The 18205-nt window shown below is 40.3% G+C and overlaps 1 protein-coding gene across 1 annotated transcript; it reads left to right on the forward strand.

Moving 5' to 3' along the window:
* The first annotated feature begins 929 nt into the window (after positions 1-929).
* Positions 930-17984, forward strand: LOC137648776 (guanine nucleotide-binding protein G(s) subunit alpha-like). The gene is made up of 4 exons (XM_068381913.1): positions 930-1153; positions 4576-4755; positions 12662-12860; positions 14511-17984. The coding sequence occupies exons 1-4, from the start codon at positions 945-947 to the stop codon at positions 14655-14657; spliced, it is 735 nt and encodes a 244-aa protein (XP_068238014.1). The 5' UTR covers positions 930-944; the 3' UTR covers positions 14658-17984.
* The last annotated feature ends 221 nt before the right edge of the window (positions 17985-18205 follow it).

The following is an 18205-nucleotide window of genomic DNA, read 5'->3' on the forward strand; positions in this document are numbered from 1 at the left end:
ATGTAGATCTAATGATTATGTAGTCATTAAATTGGGATGTTATGATTTTGTAGTCCTGGACCAAGAAACCTAAGTGTTGGAAAATAAGTACTGTATTTTGATTATAAATTACTGTACATTTATCATCAAAGAAACACTTGTGTTTGACTACTGAACACTTTCAAATTTTGAGGATTCCAATATTAAAAATATGTTTTTAGAAGAAAATGTGCTGTTTGGAGCTATTTAAGGGAAACTTTATTTTCTAGTTCTTGAGTGTGGCTGAAAATAGACATTACAGGTCTTCAATTAAAAATTTAATTGGTTTCAAGAAGCAGTTTTATAAGTCCCTAACTTAAATCCAATCCCTATGATTTCTAGCAACAAAAGTCATGTAGAACGGCACCTCGTAGTAACGGGGGATGTTGAGGAAGGAGAAGAGTAATTGGTAAGGGACCTCTGAAAGTGGTTTTAACACGCCCCAGTTGCTATACCGACACCCTATAAGGGTGAGCGAGCTGGGTATATTCCTGGCATTCCGTGGAACTTTTTTCTCTGGTATATTTAGCAGTATTTATACCTTAGAAATGGTGCTATAAGGAGAATTTCACGGGGCGACGCAGGTCCCTCGGCCAGAAATATATTTTTCCTTCGTCTAAAATCCCTTTATTACAGTATTTTTTAATCTTATCTTTGTTATTTTCAGTTGAATTTGTGTTTGTTTCTCCGAATGTTTGTAAGTTGACTGAAAATAGTTGGTATTATGATGTTATAGAAGTCCAATTGGGTGTACAGTATTTACATTCCCAGAAGCCTAAAATCTCTAGCTACAACACCACTTGCACTCTCTACACAGCCTCTACGACATTCACAAAATTTTGGGGTATAGACTGGCTTAGAAAGCCCATAAACTGACGTAAGTGGAAGGACGTGTCAGAGCCCTTTGTCCTGCAATGGACTAGTGTATGGCTTATGAGATATTAACCTGGTTAGTGACAATAAATTTTGATACATCATTCTTATTTTGTTTCTTTTTATTTTCCAGTTTCCTTGACCGTGTCCACATAGTGAGGCAACCAGATTACACTCCAACCGAGCAAGATATACTACGATGTCGAGTCCTCACCTTAGGCATATTCGAAACCAGATTTCAAGTAGACAAAGTCAATTTCCAGTAAGTATTGTGTTCGTGTGCGCTTGTAAAATCTTGTCTTGAATGGTGTTTAAACAGTGGTAGGGTTTTTTGAGCCATACTTTTATGTTTTAAGATAGTTGTAGCATTTCATATAGGTACCTGTAAAGTTCTGTTTTGCAATTTACCGGTCATATTTTGTATCGTAATTATACTGTTGACCCTCCTTATCCACGTTGCTATATGGATGATATTGTACAATATGCCCCTTATAAATTCAAAAAAGAAAAAAAAAGTGTACAGTAAACGGTAGTGGAGTTGCCTACCACACTAGTACAGTACTGTATAGTATGTACTTTCTGTATATTGTACAGTATGCTATGTAATAATGTACATTTACAGTACACTAGTATGGTCACAGGTACCAAATAATGTGTGTGCAGTACATATTGTATTGTATGTGTATGTACAAATGTGTACAGTATAATGCACAGCATGTACTGTACATGTTGCAGGTAATACAAATTATAAACACAGTAATGCAGTGGTATGACAGTGGGTATCGCTGTTTTTTTAAATTAGTAACTACAGGCTACTTTGGTACTCTGTAACTACAGGCTATTCGGTTGCTTACCGATTCCTCTTTTCTTCTTGTCTGTGGTTCTTAGATGATAATCAATGTTCTTTGGATGCCTACACTTATGAAATGATGGGCTAATGATGTAGGCATGCCAGCACTATCTAATCATTTAATGAAAGGGCGCGAGTGTCTTCCAGATGTCATTAGGTAAAAGTTGAGGAGCCACTGAAGGCGTTGGGGATTTCAATAGCAGATGTAACTATGTTGGAAGAGGAAAAAGTTTGGTGGGTTGGCAGGTGACAACGTTGATGTTACTGGGTATTTTATGGTTTCTCCACCAGTAGACTATTTTGTGTATTGGCATAAAACATTTGAGATGGGTAACTTTTGTCTGCCTTTTCATTGTTTCGTATGTCTGCTGCAGACATAATATGGCATCCGTGATACGTCTAGTCACTTTAATGCACCGCTCCAAAGGGTGATCATATTCCATTTTTGTCTTTCAAGTCGCAGAATCTTTTAAATGACTACAATAATGATCTATTAGATCCTCAATGCTGGTCCATTTGGTTAACGACGTTTTCATACAACATGACCACCATTCTGTGGCTATGAGTTGTGAGCTTTCCATTTCAGTATCCTCAAGAGTCAAGACTTGCCCATCTTCTTTTTAAAAATCCTTTTGAAGTTGTTAATAGACACTGGTTGTAGCATTGTCGACTGTAAAAAACTTTGAGGAGTCCATTACATTCATGTTGAGTTCTGCAGCCTTATCATCGTGAAGATCTGTCAAAGGTAGATGGATTTTTTCATTGATTAACTTTCAAGGCGTGTACTTGAATATTAGTACTACGCATGGAAATTTTTTTGGAAGTCACATTAGTTATCATATGACTGATTGTATTGAGCCAAGTAAATTTTATAATTTGAATAAGGTTGTATATTATGGAACTCCAAAGAGAATTGTGATTACCTCTGCAATGAAATAAGTGGGGAAAAACATTTAAGGTTTAAAGCCCTGATAACACAATAAGTCAGTCAGTGTCCGTCGGTCAGTGCCTGCTACTGGGCAAAGTCCTCGCACAGAACAGTAGTGTTGTCCAAGTGGTGTTACCTGTCTCACTCGAACATGGGCAACAAGAAGGGACTGTGGGTCACCCAACAACAAGAAAAGACATTCTATTCATCATTCAGTGCTGTTTTACATATAGTAATAATGATGAAGAGATTTTATCTGTATTTCACATGCAAAAACTATTGGCAATTATTCTTGAAAGTTTGACCTCTTACTGAATAATTCATAAATGGGGTTGTATTTATTTAATCCTGAATTGTTGATTTCAATGAAAATCTTAAACGATTAACACTGCAAAAATGTTCAAACATGTTATCGTATGCATAGCAATGAGGTCACGTATTGTATTGACAAATCTATAGTTATGCTATGTTTGATCTTGTCAATATGTGAGAAGTATAGAGTTAACCTGCTTGCTGTGTTCGGGAAAAAATGATGTACAGTACGTCATTATTGAATCAAGCATTTGTGGCAGTGCAGTGGGTTACAGAGAAGCTTGCAAAGTAACAGTAATTTCAGGAATATAAACTAATTTATGCAATGACGGAGTCAAATTTTCCGTGTGCCATGCAAGGCCCATAGTAATTGATATCAGATTCTAGTTAACCAACATGGCTGTATACTGGAGATTACTTGGCTTATTAGTCACACAAATGCAGTATAACTAGTAATCAACATATTTTGTTTTGATGCATCTTAGTTGCTTCCAGCAAAATGGTTGGATATATTTTTCTAACTTTCAAGGCTTGTACTTGGAATGTTAGTGTTCTACAATTGAGTTATTTTTAGAAGTCCCTTTACTTATTATGATATGACTGATTTTAATGAGCAGAGTTTGTTTTTATAATCTGCATAAGGTTGTATGTTATGGAATTCCAAAGAGGAATGGGAACAGTAGCAATGAAATAAGTGTTTCAATGGAGGCATATGGGCAAAGACAATTGAAGTCTAAAGCCCCTTCCACATGATAGGGACCGGTCAATGTCCAAACACAACGCTAGTATTGTTCACACGATGCTACCTGTCCCACTCGAACACGGTCAGCAACGGACTGTGGTCGCTCCAATTTACTTTACTTTAAGGGATGCTTTTCTGCCCATTTACAGCAGGGTAACCCTACTCTCTACAGGACCTCCACTGTCAATTTATCTTGTTCGTTCCAAAGCATTCTCCTCTTGAAAGCCTTAATATCTTCAGTCTTTCGAATATCTAGTACGAGCTTATCGTATAGTCTTGGGACCGTATATTTAAAGGCTCTAGAACAGTGGTTCTTAAACTTTTTGCCTTGCGCCCCCCTTCTGCAATAAGCATAGATCCCATGCTCCCCTCCCCACAAGACCAGGCATTCTGTTCGTCCTCCAGTGGACAAAAGTGGCAAGTCCTTCTTTTTCTTGTGTTCGCACGTACTGCCCTATCGTGTGGACAGGTTTGGTCAAAATGGGTAATATGGTGTGGAAGGTGTCTACTTAGCTTATTATTTGAAACACAATGTGTGTTTTTGCTGGATATTCAACCTGGACAGGTTACATTGACAGTTATATAATGAAGAGGACATTTTTTTAATGTCAGTACTTTGCATTTACAAAATTGTATTTCCATGATTTCTTGGTCCTCTTTCTCCTGCTGCTTCCATAATTACTGCTTTTTTTGACTAGGTAAATTTTTACTCCTTGTCATCTTGTAATGATCAAACAGTATGACCCTTATAAAAGATAAAATTTAACCTTGCTATGCGACATCACTAAATTGTTCCTCTCTTTCCAAATGTGAATACTTCTGTCCCTCTTTAACAAGTTTTTATCCCTACAGCATGTTTGATGTGGGTGGCCAGAGAGATGAGAGGCGAAAATGGATTCAATGCTTCAATGACGTAACAGCCATCATATTTGTGACTGCCTGCTCATCTTATAACATGGTCCTAAGGGAAGACCCCAGTCAAAACCGGCTACGAGAGTCACTAGATCTCTTTAAAAGTATATGGAATAATAGGTAAGATGCCTCGAGCCGATTAATCGCGTTATATAATCGTGTATATCCTCTAAAGACGAAACTCATTCTGACGATGTTCGTCCCCCTTGATTTCATTTGATTGAATTTGATGGATGTCAAAAGTACAGTGCTTGAATATATTAAATGGCATAAAACCACAAGTTCAAGGATGTATTTTAACATGATTCACCAAACATTTTGAGACTTACATGTGTCTTTAGAATTTACAAGTGATGTTTATCATTTTTCAATATTAAACTTACCCGATGATCATATAGCTGTCAGCTCTGCTGCCCGACAGAAAAACCTACGGGCGGAATACGCCAGCGATCGCTATACAGGTGGGGGTGTACATCAACAGCGCCATCTGTCAAGTAGGTACTCAAGTACTCGATGTCAACAAAGAACCAATTTTCTCTCTGTCGTGCCACTGGCAAGACCTACTAAATACGCTGTTACTAACTGGATTTGTTTTCACAACGATTTGGTGAAGTACACTATTCCAGTTTTGAGCTTTCGCTATGCAGGGGTTTTATCTTCATTTCAAAACTTGAACTCGTTTTGGATAGATTTAATTATGGTGACGAAGAGAGCATGGACTCTCTTTCACTTTTAAATGGCCGACCCTTCCCTTAGACGGAAGTGTGTTTAGGTTTTTGGTAATTTTGCTTAACACGTTATAGATCTATATATTTTATATCTCTCCGCCTTTATAGGCCTCTTCGATTAACTTTCCATTTATTATTAACATATATAAATAAATTTTTATGTTTGTTTATATGCGACCTTTCCTGATAGTAGGCGGTCCTAACTTGGAACCGAAGTTAATTAACATTGAGCCCGTTATATCGTATTTAACCTTTAAAGAATTTAATACTTTTTAAATTTTAATGTTTTATGAAAGAATTTCTTTGATAGTCTCGTACTGTTTTCAAAGATGAACTAACGTTTAGTTTTTTAGTCTACGCAGTTGTTGACGTTCAGAACGTTCAACATGCGCTCTATCGTTAGGATAGAGAGAGTGTGTATCACGGTTTCACTTTGCAGTAAGAGTAAACCGATTCTGGCGTTTCGTTCATTCTTTCTTAGCTTAAATGGTTTAAATTCTAAATTAAAGGAACTTTTTATTTGGAAAACCTTTCAGTTTTTTCCTTTAGCAAATAACATTTTTTAACGATATATAATTGGGCTCTTCTCTCAGGTGCGAAATCAAGAGAGAAAGAGAGAGAGAGATAGAGACGGAGGGAGAGAGAGGAGAATAAACGTTTCGTTCAAGCGGGTAACGTTGTTCTCGTTTTTTACTCTCCTCCCTAGTCGCTGTAGGGGAAGAAGGTAAAACGTTTCTAGGGTTTTATTCTTGTTCCCAGGCTATGTGCGGTGAGAGATTGTAAACGTAGTTTATTTGATCTAGTGTTTAGTCTCTTTCCCAGCCACTGAATTCTTTATCTTTATATATGTTTTTTGTTGCATTATACGACTGTTTTCGCAATTACTACCTTTTAATGAAGGATAGGATTGCGTGTTTCAGGTAGAAATCAGTAAAAGTTTCGATTTCAGTGAAATAAGTGCAAAACAGAAAATCAAAGTGATAAAGTGATATGCGCAAAGTGTTTCAGTGTTGCGTCCGAGGGTTCGTCTGTTCGTGCCAGTCGTTCACCTAGTCCGGGACCTCTTACAAGCTCCCAAGCCCAGGGGAGAAGTAATGTCGAACGACTTATGGGTTCCTCAGGCCTTGATCAACGAACAGACGTTTTTCCCTCCGTGGTTTCGGGCGTATCTACCCAAGATCGCCCCACCCACACCAAGTCGAGAGAGCCCATTTATTCCTCGTCTGCGGAAGAGGTTTCTCGTAAGAAACCATGGACCACATCTCGCAGCTTTTTAAGTGCAAGTCGGTCCCTTCCGCGCAAGTCCAACGGCCCAGGTGTAGCCACTGGGTCAGTTCGGACTCGCTGCAGTCATCCGACGACTGCACACCTCCCAAGAGAGGCAAGGTGGTACCGCAACAGGCAGTAACTCCGTCTGTTGCCACACCCGCTGTTTTAGACCCTCAGTCACAACGGACAGTAGCTCCGTCTGTTGCCGCTTTTGTAGACCCTAAGTGGTCTTTACTGCAGTCTATGCAGACTCAGTTAGCTGCGGTTATGCAGGAGTTTCGTGCGGAGAAGGTTGACACTGCTCCCGTTAGCCTACAACCTTCCACGGTTGTGCGCCCAGCTCACGCTGAGGCTGCCTGCTCCCACACTCCGGCTGCGGAGAGCTCCACCACCGATGCGCAGTCGACCCTGCCAGACGCATGTTGACGTTAGCCGACGTGCGGCACCCTCCGTTGACATGCGTGAGCTACCGCATCAGCAGTGGGAAGGTGGAGTCAAGCTGCCGTGTTTTGACGCGATGCGTCAGTCTCCGCAACCCACGGCAGTCCCCACCATGCACCACCACTCCGCTTTGGTTGTTGCCAGCTCTCAGACTGTCAAGCAGTTACATGACGTTGCCTTCTGGTCTGCTACTAATGCACCAGTGCTGTATGTCCTCACGCACCTGTTGTGGTTGACAGTTCAGTTTTTTTGACAGTTCACAGACTGTCAGGCAGTTACATAACGTTGCCTTCTGGTCTGCTGCTAATGCACCAGTGCTGTATGTCCTCACGCACCTGTTGTGGTTGACAGTTCAGTTTTTGACAGTTCACAGACTGTCAAGCAGTTACATAACGTTGCCTTCTGGTCTGCTGCTTATGCACCAGTGAGACCCTCACTGAGATAACCTAGCTTTTCTCGGACAAGGTTCCTGTAGATGAGAAAGTGCTGTTCTCCCTCCTACTGATATTCCTTTGAGGACTCTGTCATTTGGAGAGGAGCCTTAAGCTGCTTAGCCTCCTATGGACTTTAATTAAAGCATAACAAGGCTTCCAGGGATGGTAAATGGTTCCGCTTCAGTCGCTAACCCCGTCTGTTGCCACACCTGCTCCCGTAGACCCTAATGGGCTTTGCTGCAAGACATGCAGTCCAAGCTTGTGTCCTTGATAGAGGACTTTTTACGGAGAAGAACCTTCTAGCCAACAACCTTCCTACCGGTTGGTTGTGCGCCCTGTTGACACTGAGGTATCCTACTCGCGTCCGCCAGTTGAGGTGGTTCCTCCACCGATGCGACCCAGTGTGGGTTGCCAGTCGCACGTTGACGTTAAGCGACGCTCGGAGGTGGTTGTTGAAGTGTGTCACTAGGAAGACGTTCAACAACCAGCAGAGGTGACTTGTTGTGACGCAGTGTGTCAACCTCAGCAACCCGGTAGGGTGTTGACTGCACAACCCAGACAGTCTAGACAGTTTCGGGTTGACGCTGTACTTCCTCGCGTCCCCATGGTTGACAGTTCACAGACTGTGCAGCAGTACCATGATATTGCGTCCGGCTCCGTCACGCATCCACCAGTGCGACTGGATTCAGCGAGTCAGACGTTGCCCACTCCGTTGCCATTTCCTCATCAGTTTCGGATAAGGAACCCTCTGATGAGGACGTTGCTGAACTAGACGATCAACCCCCAGCCCTGCTATCCATCCAGAAGATGCTGAAGAAGGAACGCTGCCCTGTCAGGCTGTGGATGAGTCTGGTAAGGACACTGTCATCCGTGGTTCTTTTGTGTCACTTGGAAGACTACACCTCCGTCCTCTTCTGTATCATCTAGCTTTTCACTGGAAAAAGGACAAGACGCTAGAAGCGGTCTCGATCCCGGTTTCCGGAAAGTTAAAGTCTGGTCTGACTTGATGAAAGGACTTTATCAACCTTAGAAAGGGTCTTCCACTGTCTGTTCAGACTCCCAACCACGTTCTCTTCTCGGACGCATCGGACGTAGGCTGGGGTGCGACATTAGGCGGTAGGGAATGCTCGGGATTTGGAACTCGAGTCAAAGGACAATGCATTTCAACTGCAAGAAGCTACTGGCAGTACGTCTGACCTGGAAAGCTTCAGGTCTCTCCTTCAAGGCAAAGTGGTGGAGGTGAACTCGGACAACACCCGGCTTTGACGTACATCTCCAAGCAAGGAGGGACCTACTCTCTGACATGGTACGAGATCGCAAGGGACCTCCTCACCTGGTCAACAGGTCTAGACTTTTCACTAGTAACGAGGTTCATCCAAGGCAACTTGAATGTCATAGCAGATTGTCTCAGTAGGAAGGGACAAATAATTCCAACAGATTGGACCCTCCACAAGGATGTATGCAAGAGACTTTGGGCCACCTGGGGCCAGCCAACCATAGATCTCTTCGCAACCTCGATGACCAAGAGGCTCCCAATAGTTTGCTCACCTATCCCGGACCCAGCAGTAGTTCATATAGATGCCTTTCTACTAGATTGGTCACATCTAGATCTATATGCATTCCCTCCGTTCAAGATTGTCAACAAGGTACTGCAGAAGTTCGCCTCTCACGAAGGGACAAGGTTGACGCTAGTTGCTTCCCTCTGGCCCGCGAGAGAATAACTCACCGAGGTACTTCGATGGCTAGTAGACGTTCCCAGAACACTTCCCCTAAGGGTGGACCTTCTACGTCAGCCACGCGTAAAGAAGGTACACCAAGGCCTCCACGCTCTTCGTCTGACTGCCTTCAGTTTATCGAAAGACTCTCGAGAGCTAGAGGCTTTTCGAAGGAGGCAACCAGAGCGTTTGCTAGAGCAAGGAGAACATCCACCCTTAGAATCTACCAATCGAAGTGGGAAATCTTCCGAAACTGGTGCAAGTCAGTATCCGTATCCTCGACCAGTACCTCTGTAACTCAAATAGCTGACTTTCTCTTATATCTGAGGAAAGAACGATCTCTTTCAGCTCCCACTATCAAGGGTTACAGAAGCATGTTGGCATCAGTCTTCCGTCACAGAGGCTTAGATCTTTCCAACAATAAAGATCTACAAGACCTCCTTAAGTCTTTTGAGACCACGAAGGAGCGTCGTTTGGTTACACCTGGTTGGAATTTAGACGTGGTACTAAGATTCCTTATGTCAGACAGGTTCGAACCGCTTCAATCAGCCTCCCTGAAAGATCTCACCTTTAAGACTCTTTTCCTGATATGCTTAACCACAGCTAAAAGAGTCAGTGAGATTCATGCCTTCAGCAAGAACATCGGATTCTCATCCGAAACGGCTACATGTTCTACAACTTGGTTTTCTAGCCAAACACGAGCTGCCTTCTCGGCCTTGACCGATATCGTTCGATATTCCAAACTTATCGCATGGTTTGAAATGAACTAGAAAGAGTATTATGTCCTGTAAGAGCTCTTAAGTTCTATTTAAAAACCTTTACGAGGCCCGTCTGAGCTTTATGGTGTTCAGTTAAGAATCCATCTTTGCCTTTGTCAGAGAATTCTTTATCCTATTTTATCAGACTGTTAATACGAGAAGCTCATTCCCATCTGAATGAGGAAGACCAAGCTTTGCTGAAGGTAAGGACACACGAAGTTAGAGCTGTCGCAACTTCCGTGGCCTTTAAACAAAATAGATCTCTGCAAAGTATATTCGACGCAACCTATTGGAAAAGCAAATCAGTGTTCGCGTCTTTTATCTTAAGAATGTCCAGTCTCTTTACGAGAACTGCTACACTCTGGGACCATTCATAGCAACGAGTGCAGTAGTGGTGAGGGCTCCACCACTACAATTCCCTAATTCCATAACCTTTTTAATCTGTCTCTTGAAATGTTTTATTATTGTTTTGGGTTGTCCGGAAGGCTAAGAAGCCTTTCGCATCCTACTTGATTTGGCGGGTGGTCAAAGTCATTTCTTGAGAAGCGCCTAGATTAGAGGTTTTGATGAGGACCTTTAGTATGGGTTGCAACCCTTCATACTTCAGCTCCTAGGAGTCGCTCAGCATCCTATGAGGATCGCGAGGCTCAGTAAGGAAGACGTACTTAAAAAGGCAGAGTAATTGTTCAAGTCGACTTCCTTACCAGGTACTTATTTATTTTATGTTTGTTATTTTGAATAACTGCTAAAATGAAATACGGAATACTTAGCTCATATAATGTCAACATGTAATGCTGGTCTCTACCCACCCCCCTGGGTGTGAATCAGCTATATGATCATCGGGTAAGTTTAATTTTGAAAAATGTTATTTTCCTTAGTAAAATAAATTTTTGAATATACTTACCCGATGATCATAAATTAAAGGACCCACCCATCCTCCCCAATAGAGACCCAGTGGACAGAGGAGAAAATTGGTTCTTTGTTGACATCGAGTACTTGAGTACCTACTTGACAGATGGCGCTGTTGATGTACACCCCCACCTGTATAGCAATCGCTGGCGTATTCCGCCCGTAGGTTTTTCTGTCGGGCAGCAGAGCTGACAGCTATATGATCATCGGGTAAGTATATTCAAAAATTTATTTTACTAAGGAAAATAACATTTTAATTGTGTATATACATAAGTTTAAATACTTTTTTTCAATAGCTTTTAATAACAGTAGTACTGAAATTTTTTATATCATGGGTACTTAATATTTTCCGTAAGTATCCCATTGACTATCCTTGTTCGGCACATATCAGTTCCCTCCCTTACTAATTACCACCAGTAATTTTGTGTTCAAGGTATTTACAACATGAATAGTTGTTAGGTTTCTAGCACAATAATCTTAGTTTTACTCTTCTTCATTTTGACTAAGAAATGCGATCTAGAAGTTGAAACTAATTTCAACTTTCAACCTGTATACACCAATTATATTGAAGGTCCTTTTGGAGTGACATTACATTTACGGTGATGCCGTTAGCTTTAGCTTTTAATATCTTTAATGTTGGTGCGCGTTCAGCTAGTGATTAGCTTTTTTACTTATGATTTCTCTATGACGTAGGAGTGAAGTAATGGAAAGCTGGTTAGTAAGTCGACTTATTATGACAGCAGAATAGGTGTTTTATTGTAGGTTTTCCATCATAAGACATTAAGGTGATAGGATGTGTATGAGAGGCACTTGCCAAGATTAAAGATTAGTGTAACTGGTAACTCTTTTACCCCCAAAGGACGTACTGGTATGTTTCACAAAACTCATCCCTTAACCCCCATGGACGTACCGGTACGTCCTTGCAAAAAACTGCTATTTAAATTTTTCATTTTTGCATATTTTTGATAATTTTTTGAGAAACTTCAGGCATTTTCCAAGAGAATGAGACCAACTTGACCTCTCTATGACGAAAATTAAGGCTGTTAGAGCAATTTAAAAAAGAATATACTGCAAAATGTGCTTGAAAAAAAATAACCCCTGGGGGTTAAGGGTTGGAAAGTTCCAAATAGCCTGGGGGTAAAAGGGTTAAATGAAGTAAAATACAGGAATCTATAATAATCTGCTTTTAGGAGTATGAAATGATGTGCAATGTTTGACAGATGTGTCAAATTATTTCCTTAAGAATTATATCCAGTAGTAGTCATAGATTAAAGAAGATTGTACTTTTATTTTTACTGAGAAGTAACTGTAAACTACAAATAACATTATATTACTTTAGTTTCATAAACAGCACATTAAAGGTAAGGAATATAAGAATATAATTTAGTTTTAAGTTGGCCATTATTCTGGAGATTTTGCATTATTTTTCAAATTTGTAATTATTGTTGCTATTAATTCTAAATCCAGTATATTCTGTACAATTTTGTTTATGTATTATTTCACCCTGACTGTAATTATATTTAGGAAACCTCTTAGCATACATTGAAATTGAATTATTTAGTGTCGGCAGTCCGGCCTATATTTTGCATATCGTGTATATTATGTACAATTTTGTTTATGTATTATTTCACCCTGACTAATAGTATTTAGGAAACCTCTTCATAAGGTTTTACTTAGCATACATTGAAATAGAATTATCTTGTGTCGGCGGTCCGGTATTCCTATATTTTGCCTATCGTAAGTTCGCAGCTAATATCGACATCTTCTGACAGGTGGTTACGCACAATAAGTGTTATCTTGTTTTTGAACAAACAAGATCTCCTCGCTGAAAAAATCAAGGCAGGAAAGAGCAAACTAGAAGATTATTTTCCTGATTTTGCCCGGTATCAGACCCCAATGGATGCTAATGTTGAACCTGGGGAAGATCCGGAGGTGGTTCGCGCAAAGTACTTCATCAGGGACGAATTTCTAGTAAGTCTTGATTGGCAAGAGTTGTAAAAGTACAGAATACTATTTTCAAACCCTATGATCTTTTCCAAACTTATTTTCTTCTGTATTTTGAGATTTTAATGCAAGTTTTTCATTACATGTTATAGGAAATGTATCATACAAATTAATTTTTTGAGAAGTAATATTAGTTGTCCAACAATGTAGGGCAAATAACTTTTAGGGCATACATACATACATACATATACCAAGGCACTTCCCCCAATTTTTGGGGGTAGTTGACATCAACAAATGAAACAAAACAAAAAAGGGGACCATAGTAAATAATTAAAGGGCGTCTTGCTGATGATTGTAAATATAATTAGTCTTCCTAATTTGGAATTAAGTATTGAGTTATTGGTTAACTAGTTCATGATGATTCTAACTGCTATGATTGTTAGTAACAACAGTTCATTTTTAACATCATCGTTATCTTTTAATTGCTGTAGGATTTGTTTAGATTTTTGGATTAATCATAACTTTTCATTCCGTTAGAAATTACTTGCGGATGTTATGCATGAAATAGTGTTGAAAGGAGAATTTGGCTCAAGAAAAGAGAGAAGTCTCTATGTGATAAATTCAATTTTAGTAATGCCATTTGGAAAGGTTTTTTTATGTAATATTTTCTATGCCTCTGTACTTGAAGTTGTTAATTTTAGTTATAATAATGAGAACTATTTTTCTTGTTTTAGAGATATCCTCCCTTTCTGTAGAGTTTATCTTGAAAAGTACAATGATTTAAAAAAGACACGTGCATTGACGGAGCCTAGATGAATCCTTCCTGTCTGTAGAGTTGATTATAAAAAGTACTTTATAAGTTGTTGAAACTTTCTCTTAATTCCAGATGACTTTCTGCATCTGTGTGCTTATGAACCCAGTTGAAATTTTCTCCTAGTTCAAGATGATAGCACTAACGTTTTGTACATTAAAATCTCCTTCCCTTTTTACTCAGGAGAGTTACACGTTTTGCCAGTGATCTTCTATTTGTGATTACAGTCATTCCCCAAATACTATAGTGTATATGTGCAAATGAATTATTACTATTTGATTGATTTGAATTGCTTTTGCTTTCGATTTTTTTTAAAGTACTGTAGAGGGAGTGTCATATTTTCTTTTAATCAATATATTCATATGTCCGTTACTTAACATGATTTGATATGAAGTCATGAATGAAACTATCACTTAGATATTATTTGCTTTGTGATTGTGTCGTGTGTTTTGACAGGATGTTCTTTACTTATGCTGTGTATATGTATGTTACGAAGAAAGCATATCTTTTTCTATATCCATCAAAAAGCAGCTCCTTGTCATTATTGCTGCCATTCAAATCTTTCATTAAGTAAGGATGGTATAGAAATTTACATACCTTATGATAGCTATGTCTCTTATGTAAACATGCATATTGAGGTAGATGTTCCAAGCCATAAAGATGGATAGTGATCATTTGACATGAATAGTTTAGTGGTTTCTGTCTTTACTTTTGGTGTTAATGCACTTGATAGAAAATACTTTATGAAAACACAAGTGATATTTAAATGTTGCCACTTTCATACCTGCAGAGGGGAATTATACCTATATTTTGCCAGTCCAGTAAGCTTACTTGTGTAACAATGCATCCTTTTCCTTTCATTGCAGAGGATAAGCACAGCTAGTGGTGATGGAAAGCACTACTGCTACCCTCATTTTACATGCGCCGTCGATACCGAAAACATCCGACGAGTGTTCAACGACTGCCGGGACATCATACAAAGGATGCATCTACGACAATATGAGTTATTGTGATGGCCAGTATGTGTGGGTACAGTGGGCGGCAACAGAATCGCTCCATTTGAGCGAGTCAAACAGGAGGGCTGGGTGGTTTGGGGTGGTAGCACTGGGAGGATGGTTTAACCTTCCCCGTCTAGTCTCCTCAGTGGAGGGTTGTCACTCCCCTGGCACTTCCCCCCCTAGTCATTCAAGCTTCACCTGTGCTTTATGCGTGGCACAAAAAACTTCTTAAACCAGTTTTTCTGTTCAGTCCTTAGTTTTTTATTTTAATGAATGCTACAATAAGATTGTACGCACATTAATGGTATGGTGTTCCCAGTCCATAAGATGATGATATTTATTTTCTTCTGATGCTCCCATTTTTTACTACCACTTTTACCTAATAGTTCTCCACTGATGGCTTAAAAAAGCCATTGATTGAGGTTAGGTATTGGGAATAGATCACAAAATCTTTCTCTAACTTTCTTAACCAGGGAGTACTGACTGCTTCACAGTACTCCATGGTCAAGCCCCCTTACACTGATACTTCCTGACTGAAATCGTTGCTTTAGAGGAAACTTATTGTAATTATAATTGTAGAGATTGTTATTCCTTTTATATTTTTATTTGAAAGCTATACTGGGATACCTATAACATAAGACAAAATTGTTCCAAATGTAGACTACTTAGCATGTGATGTATGGTCGTCAGGCAACCTGCCCTTAGCCCCTTGAAATGGTCTGCTGTAGTATTTTCTACAGCACCGCCACAATTCGCCACAAGAACTCCTGTCATCTTGCCCCCATGGACCACAAAAAAAAAGCCTGTTAAGTGGGCTACTTTATCCCTTTAATCCTCTTCCAAGGCCCACTTGGATCTCCCATATGTACCCTGTCTCCCCCCTTCCCGCTCACCAAGTTTAGCAACTGCCCAAGACCCTCAAAGTTAGGAGAGTACTGTCAGTTGTGCAAAATTAAAAGAAACTTATTTTAGAATTATTTCACAAAATAAAAAAAAAGTTCTTCTGTCTCATGCTTTTGGTGTCCATATTTTTTGCTAATTTTATAAATATATATAATATAATATAATAATATATATATACTGTATATTATGTTATAAATGAGCCTATATAAGTTATGTCAGAGGGGACAGGATGAGGTTTTGACTCAATGCTGCCACCCCTATCAGTTTGTTGTAGAAATGGCCATTTGATGAGTTTATATCTATTTATTTTACTTGTGTCAACACCAGAGATCTGCTTTTGTGAATCTAACTATGTGGAAGAAATCTCAATTAGATTGAATTTATTTTGTACTTTTTTAATTTATTAAGTAATAAGTGCATCTAAGTAGACTGGTGACAATTATTTGTAGTCGTGGATGTGTTGAAACCCACCAAATTGTGCTATAATAACTGAGTTACTGATCAGTTCCACTACCAAATAATTTTCAGAAGCTTTACGTATACTTTTAACTTGTGTTTAACCTGCTGGCACCTCTCACTTCTCAACCTCTCATTTCTAAGAGGAAGTAATGTTATCGCCCGGTTTTCCTTAGTTCATGTCAGGAGGATATGACATCAGTCTTGTGCAAGTCATCTAGGTGGTGATGTTTGTCACTTTTAATTTTGGTCTCTGTTGTGTTGGCTGGCAGAAGAAGGCGAGAGGTGCTGGCACATTGGAGAGGGTGCGCTTGACCACCTTCCTCCTCCCCCCTCCCCCATATGAGCAGCAGTGTGAGCGCCATAGCTGAAGGTAACCATACTCGTGCATTGCTAAGTTTTGGAGATCTTACTATGGGTAATGCTCGCACTGCTTCTCACAATTTTTGCACGCTGTGTTGGCCAGCTGTGCATTGTTGGAACAGCAGTAAAGAAGGCCTTTGCTGTGATGAGTGTAGGTGTTACCGATTGGAGAAATAATGTACATCATTGAATGCAGGTATGTGGAAGATTGTTAATTTTTTTTTTCAATTTTTTTTTTCTATAAAGTTTATTCGTGTGTAGAATGAGGATGCCTGAACAACTTTGTGGGGAAAAAAAGTTTGTTGAAAGTGCCAATATTATTGTCCCTAGGCTGAGAGCATAGGCGTAGCGGTGAGTTTTAACGCACCAATTATATGAGTTTGGCCAGAGGAGTTGGATGGCACCTGATGGTGGTGGTGTGGCAGGGTTGGTGCCGTGAGTCACTGTTGTCAGTCTAGTTGGTGGCTGGGAGGAGGGGGCGGGGCTTCCCTTGCTCCCTGGAGCCCGTGGCCCCTCCTATGCTGCCAGCCATCCTGCAAAATGATTGCTGTGGTAATACTGGATTGTGGTTATGAGGCCTTCTATGGTTACCCTCAACCACATCAGCATCATTTACCACACACCTTAGTTAGGTGGCTACCGCTGTGGTCCCTCTACTTTGCCTGTACAAATCCCTTGTTTAGTCTGCCCCCAGGGCATAACACCAGCTTGTGTTTTATGTTAGAGGCTTGTGTAGTGCGCCTAGAACACCAGATTGGTTTAGCTGCGCTTCAGTCCCAAATAGTCTCCAGGGAGCATTTCCCCCCAACTATCCCCCACTCCCATCCCTATTACTTCTCTGCCTGCTTCCCTCCAACTTCCAGTGCCCTATTCTCTTCCTAGGAAGTAGGGGGCGAAAGGACCCCCCCAGGTCCCGAGCCTCCTGCTACCTCAGACTCGTAGAGACCAAGCCTAAACTGGTAGCCAATTCAGACAGAAGGAAAATTCTTCTAGAAGAATTTATCTTCTGTTCTGATCCCTTCTATCGTCACAATCCTCTCCCCGTGTAGTTATAACCTATTAAAAAAGTGTTAAAGAAATTAGACTATACCTGATTTTATGTAATTGAATGTGTTTAGTTAATGTATACCTGCTCTGTGTATTGCTTTGTAATAAAGGCTAAAGTGTAGGCATACCTCTGGTTTAACAGTGTGAAGCAACAACATCAGCTGCAGGAGTGGTGCGGGTGCGGGGTCAGTCATCCTGCCGTCACTCCGTGATTGCTGCCTCGTAAGGTACAATTTGGGCGGCTGCCCCCAGCGGGTCAGGTGCTAATGTGGACGTGCAGGGGCTCGCAACACCCCGGGGGCTGCCCGTGGGCGGCCAACTTGTATCGTCTCCCAGCGTTGGTTGCCCACTCACCCCCAGCTGCCCCTGCAGGTCAGCCTCCCCCTGCACTCCCACCAATGCCCACCCCACTACACCTGCACCACCACAATATGTGAAAGCGGTTACTCGGATCCTGGGTTAACATTACTATCTAGCACATCAGATATATCAGAAGAATATTCAAATGCTGCGTAATGGTCACTGTAAATTGTGTAATTGTGAATAAATTTACAATGTCTTATTTACAAGAAGTTTGTGACTTTTATTATCCTCTATTGGATGTAAAGATACCCAATGTTAGTGATTTATTAAAGAAGAATAGTTTCAAAATTGTTAATAGTGGAATAGGAAGTGACACTTGTAAAGAAATCTTTTAGATTCCCAAAAGGTTAAAGAATTTTATTTTTAAAGTTATGGAAGAGATGTATCAGTACTTGGAAAAAACAGAACTCCCTCAAAGAAAAACGACACCG

This window comes from Palaemon carinicauda, chromosome 10 (genome assembly GCF_036898095.1).
Source record: "Palaemon carinicauda isolate YSFRI2023 chromosome 10, ASM3689809v2, whole genome shotgun sequence".
Taxonomy (NCBI): domain Eukaryota; kingdom Metazoa; phylum Arthropoda; class Malacostraca; order Decapoda; family Palaemonidae; genus Palaemon; species Palaemon carinicauda.